The sequence below is a fragment of the Mauremys reevesii genome, linkage group 26 (genome assembly GCF_016161935.1).
Source record: "Mauremys reevesii isolate NIE-2019 linkage group 26, ASM1616193v1, whole genome shotgun sequence".
Taxonomy (NCBI): domain Eukaryota; kingdom Metazoa; phylum Chordata; order Testudines; family Geoemydidae; genus Mauremys; species Mauremys reevesii.
In genome coordinates this window covers 4235272-4258374 of record NC_052648.1, presented here as the reverse complement: position 1 = coordinate 4258374, position 23103 = coordinate 4235272, and the positions used below count along the sequence as shown (strand labels likewise).

Genomic DNA, 23103 nt, shown 5'->3' with positions numbered 1-23103 from the left:
TGGAGATTGGGCAGGGGGAGATGTGTGCAAGGTCTCACAACAAGGGCCTAGCAGAGCCGCGGATAGGACTGGCTGAGGGCTAAGAATCAGGCTACACAGAACTAAAACCCATGAGTTCGCTATCTCGTAGGGAACCTCGGCGTGACACTTAGACGGAGGGCAAAACACAGCCGTAGTGATTTTTATTAAGATCAATAGTAAAGCCAGAAAAGCTCCAAACCACAGAAAAGAGCTGGGAATAACACAGTGTTGGGGAGTATCTGGGGTGTCATTCTTTGCACATGCTCTCAGACTTGCACACGTGTGCCCTTCCTTGAGGACCTGATGGTAAGAGACAAAGGGCCAGCCAGGGCTGGCTTTAAGCCGATTCACCCGATTCCCCAGAATCGGGCCCTGCGGGTCATAAAGCCGACCGTGGGGCCAGCCCTGTCTCTGGCATGCTGAACGAGTCCAGTGGTCCAGGTTCCTCAATGCCTAACACTGATGGCAGATAACAATAGAGCGGAAGGGTCCAACCCCCCTCCACATGGTGGTCTGCCCTATCCTAGGGCCTGCGCACTATCCTGAAGGTTCATTTTAATGCTCGTGTCCAAATCTAACTTCCTCACCCTGGTACTACTGGGGTGCACTTATCCTATAGGTTAACGTATCATATGCATACACAGTAAAGCCATTTAACTCATTATCATACATCTCACTTATTGCTCAAGCAAATTTGTGGTTAAACATCTGCCAACGACGCTATCCTAAAACATCCAAGCCCAGTATCACTTCAGTGTTTGTGCACAGTTAGGTTCCAGCTCCTGCTGTTGAGCAAACTATTCCTAGTTCCCCAAAATCTAAGGGTGACTGTCAGGGCATTTATCTATGAGTCACAGGCCTACTATACTGGATTATACTTATGGGAACTTGCTTAAGCTAATGTCTTCCAGGATACAGGCCTGTATGTTCCTTGCATTACAGCTGAATATAATATAGGCTAAGCTAGCCCTATGGGCTACAGTATGGAAATGTCACACACACAAAATAAAATAAAATAAAATAAAAATCACACTCTGGAGCGAAAAGTTTTTGGCGTAGACCTGGCCTTACAAAGTTCTTCCCTGATAAGAAGCCAAGCTATCCCCTCATGTTACCTACAATACCGAGGTCACAATTTCTTCCATAGCATGGCATCTACATCTTTGGCCTTGGGTAACTTACCAAGTCCTTGGCATTGAGGGAGACTTCATCCCACCAAGGAGAAACAAACTCATAGTCACAGTTCAGTATCCTGCTGTACATGTACTGGTCCCCTCTTGGATCAAAAAATGGTTCAAACCCACAAAGCCTGAAAACACAGTGGGATAAGATTAAGAAAAGGGAAAATTTCTGCCAGTAAGAGTTGTGGAGCAGTCAAGAAAAATGGTGGAAGCCTAGATCCACAAAGGAATTCCACTGAATTCCATGGAAATTAGGAACCCAAAATCCTTTGTGAATCTGGGCTGGAAGCACTATTACCTGGGACATTGACAACGATAGTGGACAAAACACTGGAGCACATCCGGTAGGGAAGAATCTTGCATTTGCCATGACGGATGGACTGGATTACTTTACAGGGCTTTTCCCCCATCTGTAATTTCTATGAGTCATGCTACACTTTCGCATATGGCACAATGAAAGGAACCTATAAGAACAATCATGAGAGCTTCTGCCTCTTACTGAGCATCTGTTAGTTTTGCAAGCATGTAGAAATTCACGGCCAGTAATACCGTGCACATTCCAAATAGGGCAAGAGAGAACGATCATTTTGGAAAGAGGTGGATAAAATTTTGCAGCTCAGGGTTATACCAGTACAAATTAGGACAATTCTACTCCAGTCAGTGGAGCTACTCTGGATTTACACCGTGGCAACAAATCTGAACTTGTCCAAGGAACATTTTAAACCTAAAAAATGGTCTCAATTCTCAGTTGTCCTGTACCTTATGCTGTTATCTACATTAGGGCGTAGTGAGTGTAAAGTGGATGTAAAACATTACATTCCAAGCACCTGCCAGTCGTACAGTAAGTGATCTGACCAAGGTCTTGTCTACATGGGGGAAATTGACCAACATAGCTATTCCAAATTCTTTTTAAAGTGGAGTAACTTTTTTTCTGGAACAGAGTTTCCACATGGGTAGAAACTGCGATATAGTTATTCCAAATAGTTATGATGATCAGCTTCCACATTGTCACATGTGATTTGTTTTCTCTCTCATCCACTTACTTTGGAGTAACAGAATCCAGCCCACTGATTTCAGTGAGACTAGTAGCAAAGTAAAGTTCTACTCATTGTAAATAAGTGTGGTAGCGTATAACTGTCTAGGGTTCAGAGTTTTAAAAAGACTCGTAAAGTTGTAGAAAAAACGAATAAGCGAGAAATCCTCCTGGGGCATTAATAAGAAGTTAACTAACTAACTAAAGTTATTAAAAAGAAAGAAAGAAAGAAAGAAAGAAAGAAAGAAAGAAACAGTACTCAGCTAATAGCAGATGATAGCAGTAGGGACTGTTCAAATCTTCATCCATCCAGTGATGGAAGCTCATTTATCAGCTGGCACTTACTGTCTGTGCTATGAAGTTCAGCCAGTCAGAAGATATCTGCTTTCTCCAGCCATGTTTACAACATGCCTGCAGGGCCCCATCAGTTCAAAGTTGGCCAGTAATTGACATTTTTTAAAAGAAGGGTTCCAATAAGGGAATCTATATTACTGGGTGTAGCCATCGCTCAGAAAATAAAGAGGACAGAGTCACTTGCAGCAGAACGAGGCTTGAGAAAGAAATTGGGTGATTGAAGGCTTTTAGAAAATCAGACATTCGTGATCAAAGACCCTGGTAAAAAATCATGATATACCATAAAACAGACAGCCATCTCTCAATAAGCCATATATATTTCTCTCTCCCTCTTCTTAGTATGACTTATTTTTATGACCTGAAAACAAAGGGCCAGATTGTGAGCCCATTTCTCAAACCAGTGAGAATGCTCCCACGAGTTAAGTCAAAGGTCCGGATGTTCAAAAGTATTTAGGTGTCTAACTCCCAATGGAAGGGAAGTAAGTACCTTTGAAGATCCTGGCCAATGAGAGAACTTGTTAGAGTTAACAGCTCACTGCTGTGACTAAGGGGTTAAACGAGTCCAACGAGCATAAAGATTGTTCACTTGGTAGATGCTAAGGGCTTAGATTGCCAACCCTGAGTCCAGTTCTCGTTAATGGGAGTCCTCATGGAAGTCCTCATTCTTGTAAGGGATGCATGGACTAGACGTGTAATTAACATGAGCTGCGTGGTAGGCCCTGGAGCAGATTGGTGAAAACACCAGACGTGTTTGCAGATGGAGTTAAGATGAGTCAGTGCTTCTCTGCTTAGGGACAGTGGTTGAAAAAAGCAGCAAAGATGTGGGGGCGTGGGCTGCTGTCAGAGATTTTCAGCATTACTCACAGTATATACGTTATGACACCCACAGACCACATATCCACTTCGGGTCCATATGGACAGCCATGGAGAATTTCAGGTGCTGAAAGCATAATTCACAGTTAAAATATGCCAGCAGGAGGCATCTGTCAACAACCCGAGGATCAAATTCTGCTATCTAGATTATTTATATAGCTCCCATCACCACAGCACCCGAGTGCTTCACAGTTCCCTGGGTGGGGCAGGGCAGTGCTATTGTATCCATTTTACTGATAGGGAACTGAGGCACAAAGAGGCTAAGTGACTTGCCCAGGGCCACATAGCGGAAGTCTGTGGCAGAGAAGGGAATTACATCCACGTTTCCCCAGTCCTAGGCCAGAGCCCTAACCATTGCACTTCCCTCCCTTCTCAGATACATTGGTGTAAATCCAGAGCAAGGCCATAGAGCACTAGGGTTACTCCAGAGACAAACAGCCGTGTGTTAATGTCTCTCCCAGAAATGGGTCCGTCTGCTGCACTTAATAGGTGTTTTATCAGCTGCTAAATATTGCAGATGAAAATTCCAAAACAATGTCATGTTTACATCGTGCCTTTACCAGCTCAAAGGAGTGACTGTGTACTGAAATCTCACTTTTTGAGCTAACTTCCTGCTTCAAGCCATTTCCGTTAAAGAGAGTAATTTAGGCCCAAAACTCAGGTTTTAAGGATCTTTTATAACCCTAATATGAAGAGAATTGGTTTCAAGGAACTAAAAAATAAGTGTCAATGAAAAAACATGATTTGCTGCTGGGATTTAAACATTCCCTTGCAGAGGTTAGAATACAGATAAGACAGCATCTTTCTAGACAATGTACAGGAAGAATGAAGCATATTAAAAACTGGTTATACAGAAAAGCAGAATCATCTAGATCTTGTGGACCAAGATTAGGGTGACCAGACAGCAAATGTGAAGATTCGGGACAGGGGGTGGGGAGTAATAGGAGCCTGTATAAGAAAAAGTCCCAAAAATGGGGACTGTCCCTATAAAATCAGGACATCTGGTCACCGTAAACAAGATCAGTAAGAAGCAAAGAGGAAATAAGTGGCTTGAACAACAATATTTTAAATAAAGCCTACAAATAAATTTGCACTTCTGTAGAACATTGTCAGCTGAAGATTTCAAGGCAGTTAACAACCATATTAGAGATATGGGAAACTGAGGCACAGAAAGATGAAGTACCTACCCATAGGAACCCTAACCCTAGCTCCAAGTGCCCTTCCCATAGGAACCCCAACCCTAGCTCCAAGTGCCCTACCCATAGGAACCCTAACCCTAGCTCCAAGTGCCCTACCCATAGGAACCCTAACCCTAGCTCCAAGTGCACTACCCATAGGAACCCTAAGCCTAACTCCAAGTGCACTACCCATAGGAACCCTAACCCTAGGGCGGGAAGCCCTACCCATAGGAACCCTAATCCTAGCTCCAAGTGCCCTACCCTTAGGAACCCTAACCCTAGCTCCAAGTGCCCTACCCATAGGAACCCTAACCCTAGCTCCAAGTGCCCTATCCATAGGAACCCTAACCCTAGCTCCAAGTGCCCTACCTTTTGGTGCCTGCGGAGGGTCCTCTGGTCCCGCGGCTTCAGCGGGCAGTCCGCAGAGGTCCGCCGAAGCCGCAGGACCAGCGGACCCTCCGTGCTTGGGGCGGGACAATGTCCAGAGCCACCCCTGCTGGAGGCGTAACCCTTGGTTCTTTGATTCTACGATTGTTCTACGATTCATTCCCAGTCCATTGTGCCAATTGTGAGAGAAGGTGTCTGCCCTCCCCAGGGAGAACTTGGGGGAGGCATGGGAGACTGCATCCTAACTGCAAACCGGGTGGGTTGAGGCCTGAATTACAGCAGAGTCCAGGCTGTAATCTCCCCCTCCCTCCCAAGATGGGTAAAATAGCCTGGGCTTAAAGCACCTCCAGGTCAGAGGGTTTTCTGTGTGGACAGTAGTGGGGGTTTGGGAAAACCCCCTGTGCAATGAAGACAAACCCTTAGGGGTTTCTGTCCATCAAAACATGCAAAGATACATTCCCTCTCCGCTCCCACCTCCACAAGCTCCCCACTATGCGATTCCTTCACACTCAGCCACTTACCGCAATATCCTGGAGTACCACAAACAGTCTTCATGGTGTCCTGCTCATCCACTATCTTGGACAATCCAAAATCACCTGTAAGGGACCAGATGGGCAGAAAAGGGACTGTTACGCTGACAGGTGTCCAGTGGCTGCCGTCAGGCTCAGGTCTTTGATCCTAGACAATCACAGCCCTTGTTAAAGCCAACTGGGTGTGCCGAGCAGCCTTCTTTCAGTGGAAGGAGCAATTCAGCCCCTTTATGTAGCAAAACATCTGCAGACGATGGAGGCTACCACAGGAGGCACTAAACTGCCCAGCCACTCCTCAGCAGAGCTAACCCAGATGAGCTAACAGGAGTTGTCCTGGTTGCCCAGGCTACCACACTGGTTTTGCAACCTGTGTGTACGAGGGCTCATCCATACTTGAAAGTTGGTTTGGGGAATTTTTATCCGCATGAAGTGATCCGGAACAATGGTTGCGCAAGCAGCACATCCACCACACCTTGTTATCCTAGGCTAAGCTACTCCCCTTTGGGATCAGCATGTCCACACAGTGGTGGGCTGTTTTGAAATCAGCACTCAGTAGCCTGGGCGGATATCCCACGCATCTCAGCTGGGCTTGGTGCATTCTCGGATTTTTCCTCACGGCATGTTGCGGGATAGCTACCAGAAGGCACTGGAATTCTGAGACTTGGGGTCAAACTGAAGAATTCCCATTAATTTCTCTCATTGCATCCCTGCCTTCAATTGGCTTTAATAAGCCAGGATTTAAATGGGGGAGGTGACATCCAGTCAAAGTGACCCCAGAGCAGTAGAGGACACACAGTAAGCAGACTGGTTGACACAGATAGTCAGCCAAGCAGTGTGGGATCCAGAGGGAGGACTGCCAGGTGTGGATTCAGGACAGGGATGGAAAACTCATCCCCAATGTCAGCAAACTCATTTCCCCAGTGGGTTCATTAGTGTGGGTTGAAACATCAGATGACTGTAAAGAAATCTTTTGCATGTAGGTACAAGACACTTTTTCCCCCAAAAAACTCGGGTTAATCCAAAACAACTTTCAAGTGCAGACAATTCCTGAGAGACAGAAAGAGAAGAATGGTGAGCATGACCCTGAGATGGAGATTCTTGGGCACAGAGCTCATTGGAGGGGCAGACTCGGGGATTTCTGAGCAAGGAAACTGCCTGCTGTTAGTTTCTATTGTGATCAGGGAGACAGGTCTGTCTGTGCAATTTTTTTGCAAATAAGATTACAGCCAAGAATAGACTCGACTCGTAGTGTCGATCTCTCTTCCTCCTGTAAACAACCCAGCAAGGCCCCAAATATTGGCTAATCGCTCACGCCAAAGGGGCAACGGTACCGTGGCATGCTCCACAGCCAGCACGGGGATTTCAGCTGATAGGCTTCTTTGAATGTCCTAGCCTCAGTTTAAGGGAGTTACGAATTCACTGGGATGTGAGTGCCTAATTCCCATAGGCTCCTTGGAGAATCCCAGACTGAATTGTTACTATCCCAGCCATGAAAAGGGGGAAGTAACTTCCAGCCTCCCTAGAGTAAAGGGGAAAGCTGGGAAGGACCTGAGTCACAATTCAGGGTGAAATCCGCCCCATTGAGGCTAATGGGAGTTTCACTATGGACGTCAATGGGGTCATTCTACCCTTTTTCTCTCATCTGCTCCTGGGACAATGCAGTTCCACACCACCCCCTTACTCAGAGCAGACTGAAGGAGTATAGTCTATTCTAGCCCACTGAAATCAAGAACCAAATTCCCACTCCCTGTGGGTCTGGGCCCTCGCCATGGATGGTAGCTGCCTTGGCACAGGAAACCCAAACTCTGCTGCTTGCCCCCAGACATACCGATTTTGAGAGGAGCATCTGGGGAAAGGTCTGCATACAGGAGATTCTCTGGTTTCAGATCACGGTGGACGACTCCATTTTCATGCAAATACTGGAGAGACAGAGAATGTGAAGCGGGGGAGAAAAAGCCAACCCCAGTTCAGACAAAATGCAGGGATGATAACTGATAAAACAGCAGCGTTCAGAGTATTAATTATGTCGAGCCAAACCCTGGAGAGTTCGCTCAGGGCCCGATTCTGATACCTTTATTCACATCGAGTTGCAATTTTCTCTACAAGTGATGTCTCATTCCACTGACATCCATGGCACCAGGAATAAGGTATCATTCAGTGTCAATAAGGGTATCTGGTCCTTGGTTTTTGTCCAGTGTAATTACACTGCTACTGGTATTCGCCATTTATAAGCTAATTACTTACAAATCACCATTCATGCTTTATAGCGTGACCGGGAAGCATTGCTGAATGACTGGTAACATCAAACGGCATGAACTCAAGTTGAATGGCGAGCTCAGTTTTCCAACCCCCTCAAACCGTTGCCCAGCTCCCTCTAAGATGGCATGGTTATCCATTCCGAATGCCCATCAACTTCCGGCACGAATCCTCTTTGACTTTGACCCAAAGAAAGGAGGATGGAAAAGACCCGGTGGAAAACCTCAACTCCGATGGCTGGATGACATCAACAGACACTTGTCCCCAGAACACGCCAGACTTGGTTTAGGATAGAATGTCATGGAGGCGCATAACCGGTTTGGAAGCCTCTACGCTGTATCAAGAGCGTGAGACTTAGCTAACTGTACTGTGATTGCCCCAAGTGATGGACCCTGGTTCTTTGTAGACACATATCAAAAGACAGTAGCCAGATCTCCAGGTGGTGTAAATTGGAGTAGCTCCACTGAAATCAATAGAGTTATGCCAGTTTACACCAGAGCGGGATCCGTCCCAATGCCCCGGTTGTGAATTTGCAGTCTGATTCAGACACAGCTCATCAGTTCATATACAAGCGGTCACAGAGAATGTCTTCATTGAGGAGATCAACCTATGAAGACTTTGCAAAGGAAGATTTGTGTCTTGAAGAATGACAAAATACTCACTTAGATTTCCTTACCACACTGCTTAGTTTGTATTAAACAGAGTATGAGATTCCATAGACAGAACTATCCAAATCACATAGGGCCTTACTCCCTTACATGGCTCTGGCAGTGTAAAAGGACGAAAATCAGGCCCCAGTCTTTGTTCAGTTCTAGACAGAGTTCTCGGCAGACAAAGACAGCTGAAGATTAGAACTCTCTTGCAACAATGGATCATGCTTTGTCTGCACCCAAGCACTCCTAGTCAACAGGAACACACCGGTCACCTGGTGTTAATCCATATGCCACAGACACAGAGATCAGTCACCCTGTAGTTGCTGAAGTAGATATTGTGCCTGGCACGTATCTAACAGTTATAAGTGACTGGACGGAGCTGCGGGAGGGTCTTTGAGAACTAGCGGGTGGCTTGCAGGAAAGTGGATGTATGAGAGTGGGAAAAGGAGCCAAAGCGAGCAAGGAGAAGAGAGGATATGGAGGAACGAGAGGGGCCTAAGATGAGAGCAGAGGAGGCAGAACGCAAACCACACTATCAATGAGTAGATCTTAGGGCCCAATAGCTGGGAACCTGCCCCGAATACCAAGAGACCCGACTTCCACCCCCCGCTCTTCCATCGACCTAGCATGTGACTATGGGCAAGTTGTTTCCCTTCCTTCCCCTTGGTCTCTCTTCCTGTTTGGAGCGTAAGCTCTGCCGCCCGCTACGGGCAGCACCAAGCACACAACCAAGCATCTGATGCTTCTATAGTATGAATAACGGCACCTTGGCTGTGTCCGGAACTACGTGGATGGGGAGAGGAAAATGTTCCCTTCGGCTCCTATTGATCAGCGGTTGTATTATATTGTACTGCTCAGCTGTAGGAATCTAACGCTCCTCCACCAAGCACAGCTAGCTTACAGAAACCACCGCCCCCCTCCAGTAACCGGCTCCCCCCTTAACCCTGACCTGCTAATCAGCTTTCTTTATTAAAGGGCAGGGATGAGCACATCTGGGGAGCTGCAGCATGTTGCCCCGGTTTGCTGTGTGATGCAGAGCGCCTAGAGATCCCCAAATCCCAATTATTTCCTTAAAACCCCCTTTGCTGGACACCGTACTCCTGGGTACATCGTTGCTCTCTCCCTGCCTACATGGACGGAGGTGCAATTTCCACACAGGAGATTTTCTGTTACGAGCTTCCATTTTTAAACCCTCTGTTGCCATAGAGACTCTCTTCAGCTAACCTTTCATGTGGAGAAACAGTGACCTTCCTGATACAAATCCGAGGTATTTTCTCTCTGTCTCTTTGATCCTCTCCAGAGCACAGATCTGAAGAGGCAGCTCCTCCGAACAATGCATCGTGGGTTCCTTTGTGAGTTGCGGGGATTTTTCAGTTGCACAAAAACACAGTTTGGCAGATTTTGCGGCTGTGGTAAACTTGTTTGTGAAGACTGACAGCGCTTGCTAGAAACACGCCCGGTGATGACAGCCTTGCCCCAAAGCCTAAGTCCCCACTCATTGATCTAATAACCAGCCCCCGGGGCAGTTTGAGCATATCTAGGGCCACCCCACCCTCCCAAAACCATTTTGATGGGTTCCCCCTTTGCCCCAGTGGTCAGCACAGAAACAGTCCCATTAAAGAGACCCTGTAATGATGGCACCTTAAGAACATAAGAAAGGCCGTACCGGGTCAGACCAAAGGTCCATCTAGCCCAGTGTCCTGTCTACTGACAGTGGCCAGTGCCAGGTGCCCCAGAGGGAGTGAACCTAACAGGTGAAGGAGGAGCAAATACAGCATCTGTGGGGTAAGTGACATGGAGGCGGGACTGGGGTAGAGGATCCCATATCCAGTAGTGGACGGTGGGAGCGCGAGCTCTGATCTTGCTTGCCTTGTGCATCAACAGCCCAGCGGCCAGCTAAATTCCGATTCCGGAACGTGTATCATTGACGATGGCAGGAGACAATGCCTGAGGCCAAGGGCACGCAGCTTTATTTTTAGAGGCCAGGTTAGGCTCGTAGTGCTGGCAGTCGGAAAGATCTTGCTTTGACGTATAAGCTTCCCCGCTAGGGAAGTCGCGGAGGCAGGATAAAGAAAGGAGCCCCTCTGTTTTATATGCAGGGGTCCTAGCTGGGCTGTGTTCTGAGTACATGGCATTTCCCTCCACTACAATGGGGAGGCATCCAGATTTCTCTTTCCTCCACAAACACAGGGTACAGGCCTCCCTTGTAATTATGCTTGAACCTGCGGCACTGCTGCTGTGCTCTTCATTTTGCAGACTGCTGATCCCCGAGACGGGTGACCTCAGAAAGGCCGGGAAGGGGCCACCAGTTAACAGAACAAAAGTCAAGCTGCAGCTGTTCTCTCGGGTACTCAGAGACCAACTCCTTTCTTATGCCATTTGGCAGCAGGTTTATGAGACCGGCGTCTTAAGCAAAATGCCTTAAATATGCATAATATTTCATTTACATTACCTTAGAGCCTATAGGCCCCATTGTACTGTACAGACACAGAGTGAGAGACAGTCCCCGCTTGAAAGAGTTTAACCTAAATAGACCAGGCAAAGGGTGGGAGAACTGAAGTATCATCGTCTCCAGTCTACAGCTAAAGGAACCAAGGCACAGCTAAGTGACTTGGCCAAGGTCACACAGGGAAACTGTGGCAGAGCCAAGAATTGAATGTAAACTTCTGAGTCCTACCATGACGCTTTAACCACAAAGCACCCCCGTCCTCTCTGAACAGCCTGTGATCCAGTATAAAGCAGGTACCCCCCTGTCATCCTGTCCTCTTTTTAGGGACCCAGGTATAGAGAAAGGGAGAAAGATAAACAGAATCAGAAAAACAACATATAATATTTTGCTCTTGGATCTCAGAGAGCTTGAAAGACATTAATGAAGCCTCACAGAGGTAGGTGAGTTATTAGCCCCTTGGTAAACTGAGGTACAGAGGTGCCCAAAGTCTCACAGTGCTAGAGACAGGTTTAGAACTCAAAAGTCCTGGCAGCTTCTCTCTTGATCTAGCCAGCAGACCTTTGGTTCTTAATCTTTGCCATACTGAGGAACCCTCCTCCCATTAAGCTGGGACCTCCCTCCCATCTATTAGTCTTGGGGCCAGATGGTCATTAGAACTGGGGGACATTTTTTTGGCTGAAACTTGTTTTTGGGCCAAAAAAATGCAGCTTCAGGTCAAGCAGAACCTGGTGTGAATTCATGTCAGATCTCCCGGAATTATTTCAGTCGGGGGAAAAAAATGAAACATTTCCATTCAAAACCACTTTGCGTTGTGAATTTTACCTCAATGTTTTTTTTTAAAGTTTAAAAAAAGAAACAATAATGAAACAAAACATTGTGTTTGACACAATTCCCGTCCCTCTCCCCTCAACTTTTTCAGTTACATCCGTTATTTTCCCGGCTCTAATGGTTGCGATCCCTTGACAGCTGCCCATGACCCCCAGGGTCTGACAGAGGCAGAGAGGCCAAAATACCATAGAAAGATGAAACAGTGGCAAACTTACAGATACAGCTTCTAGGATCTGCTTGACCACATGGGCTGCATCTCTTTCGCTGTAGAATCCCCTCTCTACAATCCTGTAAGGTGAAGACAGCAAAGAGGTCACAAAGAAGCCTGCGTAGCAACGGCACGTCCTGATCCCGTGGCGGCTCACAGCCACCAATTCCCACCAAGTTTTAGACCCTTTCGCCCTATGAGGCTCTTCCTCTATAAACCATCATCCTTATTTCTGCACTTGGCCAGTTCAGGCCTGGAAACAGGGAGGGAAAAACCAAGGGTCTGATCACAGAACCTCGAGAAAGGTTCAGTTCCAGCCCATCGCGTGAGCTTACTCCACTTCCCTAGTGGAAACTCAAATGAGGCCCAAAGAAAACAGCTTTCCCCCCCCCTGCCCAAAAGATAGCCCAGCCCACACCATTTATAAGTTAACTATTCCACACAGCCTTCATTACAGTGACCTCTTAATAATAAAGCCCAGCTCTTTAGCCGCTATCATTCATCTGATGCTGGCTTTTCCCAGAGGTAAACGTAGGGCATTAGAAAATCAGGTCTTGTATCCCTCGCTGGCCACTTGCAAACCACCTGGTCTCCTGAATTGACTGTATCTATGAGCCTGGAGATGGAAAGCTGGTAATTTAGCCCCGGAGCCACTCAGCTCTCCCTTCCATCCTCCACGTCTTTGGTGGGGCTAGACGTGTCTCCTCTTATTAAGGATTTGCAGGTTAAATGAAGGTCTAGCTGAGTACCTGTCAAAGAGCTCTCCTCCCGTCACTAGTTCAAGTATGAGCACAATCTCGGAGGGCGTTTCGAAGATCTCCTTCAGCTTGATCTGAAAAGAACAGGAGCAGCACTCACAGCCCTGCTGCCTTGCCAGAAAGGGGCCATTCTTCCAACCGCGTCAATTACAAGCCATTCCGCCAGCCCTGTACTCACTGTAAGTCAATTTATTCCCAGAACAGGTTAATTTGTTCAGGAGACGCATGCCGAGGAGGCTCGTCGTGGTGAGAGGAATAAATAAATGCAGAACAGGTTGCGTAGATGTAACAAGTTTAGCATCATCGTAACAGGGCTGCCGTCAGCAAATATGCCTCTTTTTTTTTTATTTGAACATGGCATTTTAACTGTTCAAAATAGTTAAACTGTTCAAAACCAAACAAACAACCCTGCAAATTAGAGCAGGGGAACAGACCCGCACGCCCTGCATTTATTCTCTCCAGATCCTGAAGCTCATTATTGTAAGTGGAATGTGCTGTATCCTATGAAAGCTTTTTAAATTAGCAGCCCCTCCATCCCTGCCAGGATGACTGAGAAACCTCTGCTGCACACATTCCTGTGACTTTGCAAAGCCTATTGTCCTTGTCTCTTTCACTCAACCGCTGGTTCTGCTAATGGGAGAGTTTTACCCCTAAGGGTGAAATCCTGGCCCACTGAAGTTAATGGGGGCTTTGCCATTGACTCCAGCAGGGCCAGGATTTCAGCCTGAAGCTCTTGGGCCTGATTCTCATGCCTGGTTTATGCTTCCAATGTCAGTTGACATAGTCATGGTGCTCAGAAGTGTGAAAAATCCACACCCCTCGCCTCTGGAGCCGTGCTGATCTAGCCCCTGGGTAGATGCAGCTAGGTGGATGGAAGAACATTTCCATTGCCCTAGTTATCGTCACTCAGGAAAGTGGAGTTGCTACAGTGACAGGAAACCCCCCCACAGTGCTGCAGGTGACATCTACACTACCATGGGCTATACCACGATAGCCCCTCTAGGGTGGATTGGCTTCAGTTACTCCCTTCCTGCACTTGGATCAAAGAGAGGAGATGCAAACTCCCTGTTCAGAGGCTTGCCTGGGGTCAGTTACAGCAGCCTTGAGGCTACTCTAACTTATGCTCTGGTTCCCACCATAGGAAGCAAACATAGCTATGGAGCATTGCATTCTGGTCACATCCCTGATTCACTGCCTAGGTCAGAGAATGGGAGCAAGATTGGAGTAGCTCCCTTATGCCAGGTCTGCCATGGCTGGGCATGGCCCCTGCACAGGGGGTTACTCTGGGGACTGTTTCCATCCACTCTAAGGCTGCTTTCTGATGCCACAGCCATGTAAAGGGACCTTAGTGTTGCTGAGAATAAGGGTGCTTGCATTTACAGTCCTGCTAATCCCAAATGTCTAGGCTTGAAAAAATAACGAGATCATCTTAAAAAAATCACAAGATTTTTATTTAATTTTTTTGTTTTTTTATTTGTCTTCTGAGCTTTGAGCCTTTTGATGTCACATTTTCAAGTTTTCCTATGCAACTGTGAGCACTAGAAACTGGCTTAAAAAATAAAAAGAATGTAAGCCAAGGGTTTTACATAATCCCATGACTCCAGGAGCTGAGGCTTTAAGGAAAAAAACACCAAATATCATGAGAACCACATTAAAATTGCCAGAATTGGACACGGTGCATTTATGCTGGAATCACCAGCTGCAGCTGAGGTATCTGCCCTTTCCCGGAACAAACTGGACCATTATTCCAGTATGTTATTTGCCGTATCCTTAGATCATGAAAGGACAAAAAGGACAGGAAGAGAAAATTAAATGACTGTGTGCAGATGATACATGATTGGGTCCCATGTGCCTATGCACAGCAAACTTCTTTTGCTACAGCCTGATGTTTTAGGAACCTCTCTTGTTTAGGTATCGATTGTATACATCGTTTTTTAGGAATAAGAGACCAGCTCTGTTATTTTTGAAAATGTGACATTTGAAAATGTGACATTTGCTGCATTGCACAATGCAGCCAATGTGGAATTAACCGGGCTCATAAAAATGCATCACATGGATTTTTTTTTTTAATGGAAAAAAGAAAATTTCACAGTGCTTAAGACTTTTGTGACACTGTGAATTTCATGGGGCTTTAATCATTACCTACGCAGGAGACATTGTGGCAGCTTACTGTATTATAATACTACACAGAAGTGCTATAATTTTCCTATTAACTTCAAAAGTTTACAATCCTATTATCGTCTGCTCTTGAGGTGGGTATGGAATGACAGCAAGAAGCGTACGGATGGCACCAGTGTAAATAATGAAATGAAGCGTCATTTAAAAAAAAATCATTTGAACTAGGGAGTGAGCAGATCCTTACCAAAACCATTCTGATTTAAATACTAAATACTAAAGCTGTCCAATTGGTTATGTCAATGTAGCTGGCCTGTCGCTGCGCCTAGTTCTGGGGTGGGCGAATTAAGTTTTCTACCCCTTTATAACACGCCAGGGGCAATCTCTCCTTTGCCTCTCCCCCAGACTCTACACAAACAAGACTTCAGAGACCATGTGGTGCATCTACAGCAAATGGGGGACAGATCCTCACCTGGTATAAGCTGATGTTCCTCCTCTGGGCTGATTTACACCAACCGAGAAACTGGTCTCGGTCTCTATCATATCTTTTAAAAAGACATAGGGTAACTTATTCAAAAGTGGCTTGATCTTGTTCCATTGAAGTCAATGGGAGTTTCACCATTGATTTTTATGGGAGCAGGATTGAAACCTAAGTGATTTAGGAGCTGAAGTGTCACTGTGGGACATAGGCCTGGTCTACACTTAACCATTTAGATTGACATAGTTATGGTGGCCAGGAGTGTGAAAAATCCACATCCCTGCGTGCGGCAGCTGCGCCGACATAATCCCTGATGTGCACGTGGCTAAATCAACGGAAGAATGCTCAAGGAGGTGGAGGTGGTGGAGTTCCTACAGTGAGGAAAACCTGCAGGCTGCGTCTACACTACAGGGTTGTACTGGGATAGCTAAGGTGCCCACAGACAGCCTTAGGTGCTCTTGAAAAACTTCCCTCTTAACAAAATACAGCTCGCGAGTCATTCACACGCATCAAAAGAGGAGAACTGAATGCTGAACTCAGTCTAGAAAGCAGGTGGAAAAGAATCAGACCCTCAAAGCTTACCAGGGATGTTAACAGTTATGTCCCTTTGGGGACTTACGCTTTTGGCCCCAATTCAGGATCTCTCTTGAGCACATGCTTAAGTATGTGCCTATTTGAGACAGAATTTAAGAATACGGAATAATAGATTCTAAGGCCAGACGGGACCACCGTGATCACCTAGTCTGACCTCCTGCGTAACACAAGCCGTAGACTTTCCCCCATATAATTCCTGCAGCAGATCTTTTAGCTCAGCCCCTGGCAGGATCAGTAGCTTGAGTGCCTGGGCAGAGCAGACAGAGCTGCGTGATGCATGTTCCACGTGGCCTGACACGAAGATCCCATTGAGGCGGTCGCCTTCTGGGTGTTAAATTGCTCCAGTTCAACTGCTTACTGGCTGTTCCAAAAGGGGATGCTTTCCTGCACCAGGGGTTACTAATGGAGACCATCAAAGAAGAAATATGAATATAGCTGGCTCAGACCAGGCAGCCTGCTCCAGCCCTCTAACAAGCCTGTTCCAGCCCTCAGTGATGATTTCCTGGCAGGGAGCTAAGGATGTGAAATAGCCTCTCTGGGGAAGTACTGCAAGTTCCTTTGCTTGGGGCATTTACAGCACTAGGAAATGTCATACAAGCAACTGTGTGTGTGTGTGTGTGTGTGTGTGTGTGTGTGTGTGTGTGTGTGTGTGTGTGTGTGTGTGTGTTGGGTGGGGGTTGGGGAGGATAGACAAAGGACAAAATCCATCCCTGGAGTGAGTGGAGTTACACTGGGGGTGGGTTTTGCCCCAGCCCCCTGATTTCCAGCAATTCCCTGTCCTGTTGGCTTTGCTTTTGCCAGGAGGGTCTTTAACTATTACAAGTGGGCAAGACTTCCATTCTCACTCTCATCCCCACGAGGAGGGTGGGGATTGTTGAAAGCTCCTTCACCCCGGGGAGGTGGCCAAAAGCAGCATTTCTGGGAAATGGGGGTTACCCTGCAACAATGAAAATAAAATTCAGATTGCCTGGCGTTCTGCGGACCTGTGAAAAAACCATCTGTTTACAAATGGGCGCTTTTCTTCCAGGGATTACATTACAGCCCAACACGCACAGGGGACAGGAAGGTAGAAAGCAACCATCTGGTCTCCTGGTAATTCCAAATCAGCTGGGGAAGTAAACAGCCAGGAATAAACCTCTGGAGATAGAAAGGCCGGGAAAGGGGTCCAATCCTGCCCAGTGCACAGCCCCCGCAGCTCAATGGGAAGCGCTGGTGCTTAGCCCTGGTAGAATTAGCAGCTTGAGTGTCTGGGCAGAGTAGAGGGAGCAGCGTGTCGCGTCAGTTACATGGAACCTGACAAGAAGGTCCCATCTAGGCTGACTCCTTCTGTAATTAAATCTGTTCCTGCGCATTACAAACTGTTCCAGTTCAACTGTCATTATCCTCTGAGCGCTGCATTATATCCACACCGCTCTGCTCATGCCGGCGAGTGGCTGAGAGCTCAGATGTTGGCAAGAGATGGCCTGGAGTTTTTGACTTAAGCTTCCTTTGCAGGATTCGTTACAAACAGGCACTTTTCTTTGGCATTCATTTGATCTCCTCGATAGAAATCGCTTACCAAATGGAAACCCTCCAAGGGGGGAGTCTAGTGGCCTGAACATCAGAGCTGGAACACCTGAAAGACCCCTGGAAACTCAGACAGTGGCAAACCCCATCAGGGCTCATTCCCATCCCGTCCTTCCCGAGGCAGTGGGTAAAGTGAGTTCCATGCACTTTGCTGCTGGTGGGTGTTTTGAATGAGACCTTTAAAATAAAAATAAACCACAAAGAACAGAGTGGCCTGCCCTATAGCGGGGCTGGGATTCTGTGGGTCCTGCAGACCTGCTGCCATAATAGCGGGAATGGGATAAAAATTCAACCAACAACGTGGGAGCGGGTGGGAATGGGTATTGTGGGGCGGGATTAAAAAAACCATCCCGTGGAGGATCCTTGCCTGCCCCTTTAAGGGCCAGAGGCCTGGGGCCAGCTGTCCTGGTCACTAATCAGACGCAGCTGAGTAGGAGATAGATCAAGCTCTGCAGGAAGTGGAGCGGGACCACCGACAGGGAGTCCTTGGAGAAGGGAGGCATCAGGTTGAAGGCTCTGGGAGCTATGGCTGGGTAGACAGCCCCAGCTGGAAGTTTTGTTTTCCTTTGGAGAGTTTGGACAATAAATTGGGCCTAGAGGAAAAGGCTAACGGCTGATTTGAGCCTGGCTGACAATTTCCCAGGCGGGCGAGGAAGGCTGCCAAGCTGCAGCATGCATCTGCATTGTGCAGAGAGGAATGATGGCACAGAGACGTCTGGGGAACAGGGCGAGATTTAGGAGCTCCGCTTATTAAGGCTTGGTCTACACTAGGAAATTAGACCAGTATAACTGCATCGCTCAGAGGCGTGAAATATCCACATCCCTGAACGACACCGTTATACCGACCTAACCTCTGGTGTAGACAGTGCTAGGCCTCCCGTCGACCTCGCTACTGCCTCTCAGGGAGGTGGATTACCTGGGCCAACAGGAGAAGCCCTCCTGCCGGTGTAGCGTTTTAGGTGTAGACACGCCGCTGAAGAGCTTTAATTAATTCACCGCCCCAAGTGCTATGACATAGTGCCGTCTACACTGGGGGTTAGGTCGGTGCATTTTCACACCCCTGCGCGACATAGTTATACCAAAGCAATTCTGTACTGTACTCCAGATCTGCCCTTTGCTGCAGAGGTGGCTGCATTTCAGTAGCGCCACATGGAGAGAGCTTGGGGATCCAATCTGTTACCTTAGGGTCTGATACCAGTGCCCATCACCTGGGTGAAAAGTGCTAGAGAAATCTACAGCATAACAACCAACAAATCAAAACTGCATTTGGTTGGGAAGATATTTTCCTCCCCCCCGTTAAACAAGGTGTGTTTGTGTGTTTCCGTTTCTCTCTGGGCAACAGCTGGACCCCGGCACCCCCGATGAGGATCTGAGTCACAAAGCAGCCGCACGGCTCGTACTCACAATGTGGGGGTGCGAAAGCCTCAGTAAGACGCCGATTTCCGTCCGCACAATCTTTTTGTCAATCTAAAAAGCAATAACATAAGAACAATGACGCAAAGCTTTACATTTTCAAACTCTTCTGGACGTCGGGCTTGATCAGCACATAAATGCAGAGGCCTCTGCTGCTGTTTAAAACCAGCTTGGAATTAATTCTGAACCGGATCATATTAACTGCATGTAAATTCTCCCACCTCCACTCAAGCAAGTCTTCTAAATGCGTAGGTGAGGGGAACACCCAAAAGCCAGAGCCTTTCAGAGCAGCACCGGCACTGCAGAACAGAGAGCTGCACAGCTGCGTGGGAGACAGACTAGATAGCTGAAGAGAGCAGGGTTTCCACTGCCCTTCAGTTGGCTGGTCATGACCCTTTATACAGAGAGAGGAATTGTAATCGAGAGTCAAGGTTTGAGCCTCCGCTGCAGACGATAAACATGTCGGGCAGCAAAAGGGGTTTGGCAAAGGTTGCTTTAAGCCATCTTTTTGTTCCCCAAATCCAGGGGTTGGTGAGGGCTGGACTAGTCCTATTAAAAGCCACGTCTGCTCTGAGTTATTCCTAGCGGCTCAGAAGGGGTCATTCCAGCAACCAGGAATTGCTTGGGTGGAGATTCCCCAGCCATGGTCTTAAGAATGGCCATACTGGGTGAGGCCAAAGGTCCATCTAGCCCAGTATCCTGCCTACCAACAGGGGCCAATGCCAGGTGCCCCAGAGGGAACGAACAGAACAGGCGATCACCAAGTGATCCATCCCCTGTCGCCCAGTCCCAGCTTCTGGCAAACAGAGGCTGGGGACACCATCCCTGCCCATCCTGGCTAATAGCCATGGATGGATCTATCCTCCATGAATGTATCTAGTTCTTTTTTGAATCCTGTTATAGTCTTGGCCTTCGCAACATTCTCTGGCAAGGAGTTCCACAGGTTGGCGGTGCGTTATGTGAAAAAACACGTCCTTTTGTTTGTTTTAAACCTGCTGCCTGTTAATTTCATTTGGTGACCCCTAGTTCTTGTGTTATGAGAGGGACTAAATAACACTCCTGTGTTTACTTTCTCCACACTAGTCATGATGTTCAGACCTCTATCATATCCTCCCGAAGCTGAAAAGTCCCAGTCTCATTAATCTCTCCTCATATGGAAGCCGTTCCATACCCCTAATCATTTTTGTTGCCCTTTTCTGAACTTTTTCCAAGTCCAATATATCTTTTTTGAGATGGGGCAACCACATCTACACACAGTATTCAAGGTGTGGGCGTCCCATGGATTTATAGAGAGGCAATATGATATTTTCTGTCTTATTATCTATCCCTTTCTTAATGATTCCCAACATTCTGTTCGCTTTTTTGACGGCCGCTGCACATCGAGTGGATGTTTTCAGAGAACTACCCACAATGACTCCAAGATCTCGTTCTTGAGCAATAACAGCTAATTTAGACCCCATCATTGTATGTGTATAGTTGGGATGATGTTTTCCAATGTGCATTACTTTGCATTTGCCAACTCTGAATTTCATCTGCCATTTTGTTGCCCAGTCACCCAGTTTTGAGAGATCCTTTTGTAGCTATTCGCAGTCTGCCTGGGACTTAACTATGTTGAATAGTTTTGTATCATCTGCAAATTTTGCCACCTCACTGTTTATGCCTTTTTCCAGATCATTTATGAATATGTTGAATAGGACTGGGCCCAGTACAGACCCCTGGGGGACACCACTATTTACCTCTCTCCATTCTGAAAACTGACCATTTATTCCTACCCCTTGTTTCCTGTCTTTTAACCAGTTACCAATCCATGAGAGGACCTTCCCTCTTATCCCATGACTGCTTACTTTGCTTAAGAGCCTTTGGTGAGGGACCTTGTCAAAGGCTTTCTGAAAATCTAAATACACTGTATCCCCTGGATCCCCTTTCTCCACATGCTTTTTGACCCCGGCAAAGAATTCTAGTAGATTGGTGAGGCATGATTTCCCTTTACAAAAACCATGTTGACTCTTCCCCAACAAATTATGTTCATCTGTGTGTCTGACAATTTTGTTCTTTACTACAGTTTCAACCAGTTTGCCCGGTACTGAAGTCGGGTTTACTGATCTGTAATTGCCGGGGTCTCCTCTGGAGCCCTTTTTAAAAATTGGCATCACATTAGCTATTAGAGGTCTGAACCATGTGCTCCTCTGCGCCTGTCAGCTTTCCCCCAGCCCTTAGCTTAAAAACTTCTCTGCGACCTTTTTAATTTTAAGTGCCAGCAATCTGGTTCCATTTTGGTTTAGGTGGAGCCCATCCTTCCTGTATATGGTCCATTTTCCCCCAGGGCCAGAAAATTCCCCAGCCATGCATGCCTTCACTCCCCCAGGACTACACTGACCCTCTCCCTCCAGGGGATTCTCCCATTTCCCCCAGCCACATGGCTGCTTATTTCTTCCTCTTCATGGCATTAATTAGTAGCAGCCAAAAGTACCAAGAGAAGGAACATCTGCTTGTATCAATGCAGATGCTTTGCAGTCCAGGCGGAATTTGTAGCCATGCAGTCCTAAATCCAGACCTCAGTGGGGGCCTCTTCACTTATGGGTGAATTTAGGGTTGACCTCAACCTGCTAACTCATGCTGAGACTACAAATTGCCTTGTCTACACAAGGATTTTTTCCCTCCCATTACTTACCACGTGTTGCTAACGCCTGCTCAGAACCTTTCGGAAATCATTGAGGACGGCGTCCCAGGTACTTACCGTCTTCTTCAGGATTTTGGCCGCGTACTGCGTGTGGGTTCCTTTCTCTTCACAGCTGTACACCACGGAAGTGGCACCCCTACAGAAAGAAGGAGAGGCCAACTGTGTTACCAACCAGAAAAGCCACGCCTGCCCAAAGACAACCTGCAAACGGGGGGCGGGTGCACTTTTCAAGGATTCTTTGCGATGGATAAAGAAGGCAGAAAGGAGACTGAAGGGTGGTTTGCTGCTTGCTTTTGAAGTTTGAGGTTCAGGTCTTGGTTTGCCTGGAGGATGGTCCTGGTCTATACAAGGGGCTAAGGTGCTCACGCCGGCTTTCCAGCTCAGAGGCTGCTCGGCCTCGTCGCATCACATCCACCCGGCCTCTGCTTCTAACACGCCTCCTTTTGGGGGCCACTTGTAACTGTGCTGAGGTTGCCTTTTCCAGATCCCGGAGCTGGACTGTGGGACAGGCAAAGCGGAGACTCGACAACCCCTCCCTGGGGCTGACACTCCCGCTGGGGCAGGACTTTGCTCAGCACTGTGGGGATACCCACGCAGCGCAGACCTGAGCTCCGTGGCTCAGAGTCATGCACCTCCCTATGGAGTCACGGTGCCTTGGTTTAAGGCACGTCTAGTCACCTTGGGCACATGTGGGAGGCAGTGATGTCCAGCGGATAGAGCACTGGAGCGGGGCACAGGAGATCTGGGTTCTGTTCCTGGCTCTGCTTCTGGGTGACCTTGGGCATGTCACTTCCCTCTACGTGCCTCATCTTCCCCATCTCTAAAATGGGGGTCTGCTACTGAGCTCCTTTGCCAAGCGCTCGGAGATGTACGCATGAGAAGCGCTATGTAGAGCGAGGTACGGTGGGTGTACGCTCACTACTGCAACGACGCCACCTGGGCCTCTCTCACCACGCTACCACCGTGGACTTTTCACAGCCGCAGCCCTGGGGGTGATGGGCACCGTCATGCAGCCTGTGAGGGCTGCTGCTCGTTCTGCTGCTGTCGTGCCACCTGAGGGGGATGCAGAGACTGTGACCTTTGATTGCACCAGGATCAGCGCGCTCAGCTGTGCGAGGGGCTTATATTCCCCCCGAATCGCTTCCGGCTTTCCTTGGTAAAACCATTTTAATTAAAAACGGAATATTGAGGCAGTCTAAATCCTTAAGCAGCTTTTAATACAGAAAGAAGCGTCCCCTCCCCCCACGTCCCAGTAAGTGAACCTGCCGCAAGCGGAGGGCTAAGAAGAGTTTACATCCTTGTGGGGGAGCGGAAGGGGAGACTCTCGAGAGTGTACGACATGTGTGCTCCCTGAACAAGCCTCCAGGGCCACGAGCTCCCCCTTGGCACCAGGATGCTAATGCCACCATGGTGCTTTCAATGCACATGATGCCCTGCATGCAAGATCCCGATCATCCCCATTTTACAGATGGGAAAATTGAGGCACAGAGCGTTCTTATTAGCAACCTCAAGTCACACAGCCATCCAGGCACATGGCTGGGACTAGAC

The 23103-nt window shown here is 47.6% G+C and overlaps 1 protein-coding gene across 1 annotated transcript in view; it reads right to left on the bottom strand.

The window, feature by feature from the left end:
- Window positions 1-23103, bottom strand: part of LOC120391518 (calcium/calmodulin-dependent protein kinase type IV-like) — a 39958-nt gene that overhangs the window by 4947 nt on the left and 11908 nt on the right. Inside the window, exons 2-9 of the mRNA XM_039515188.1 lie at window positions 21613-21691; window positions 18867-18929; window positions 12701-12783; window positions 11959-12031; window positions 7386-7476; window positions 5549-5623; window positions 3454-3529; window positions 1204-1330 (exon numbers count right to left, since the gene is read on the bottom strand). Of these exons, the coding sequence (XP_039371122.1) occupies window positions 1204-1330; window positions 3454-3529; window positions 5549-5623; window positions 7386-7476; window positions 11959-12031; window positions 12701-12783; window positions 18867-18929; window positions 21613-21691 (667 nt within the window). The remainder of the gene's footprint in view (window positions 1-1203; window positions 1331-3453; window positions 3530-5548; window positions 5624-7385; window positions 7477-11958; window positions 12032-12700; window positions 12784-18866; window positions 18930-21612; window positions 21692-23103) is intronic.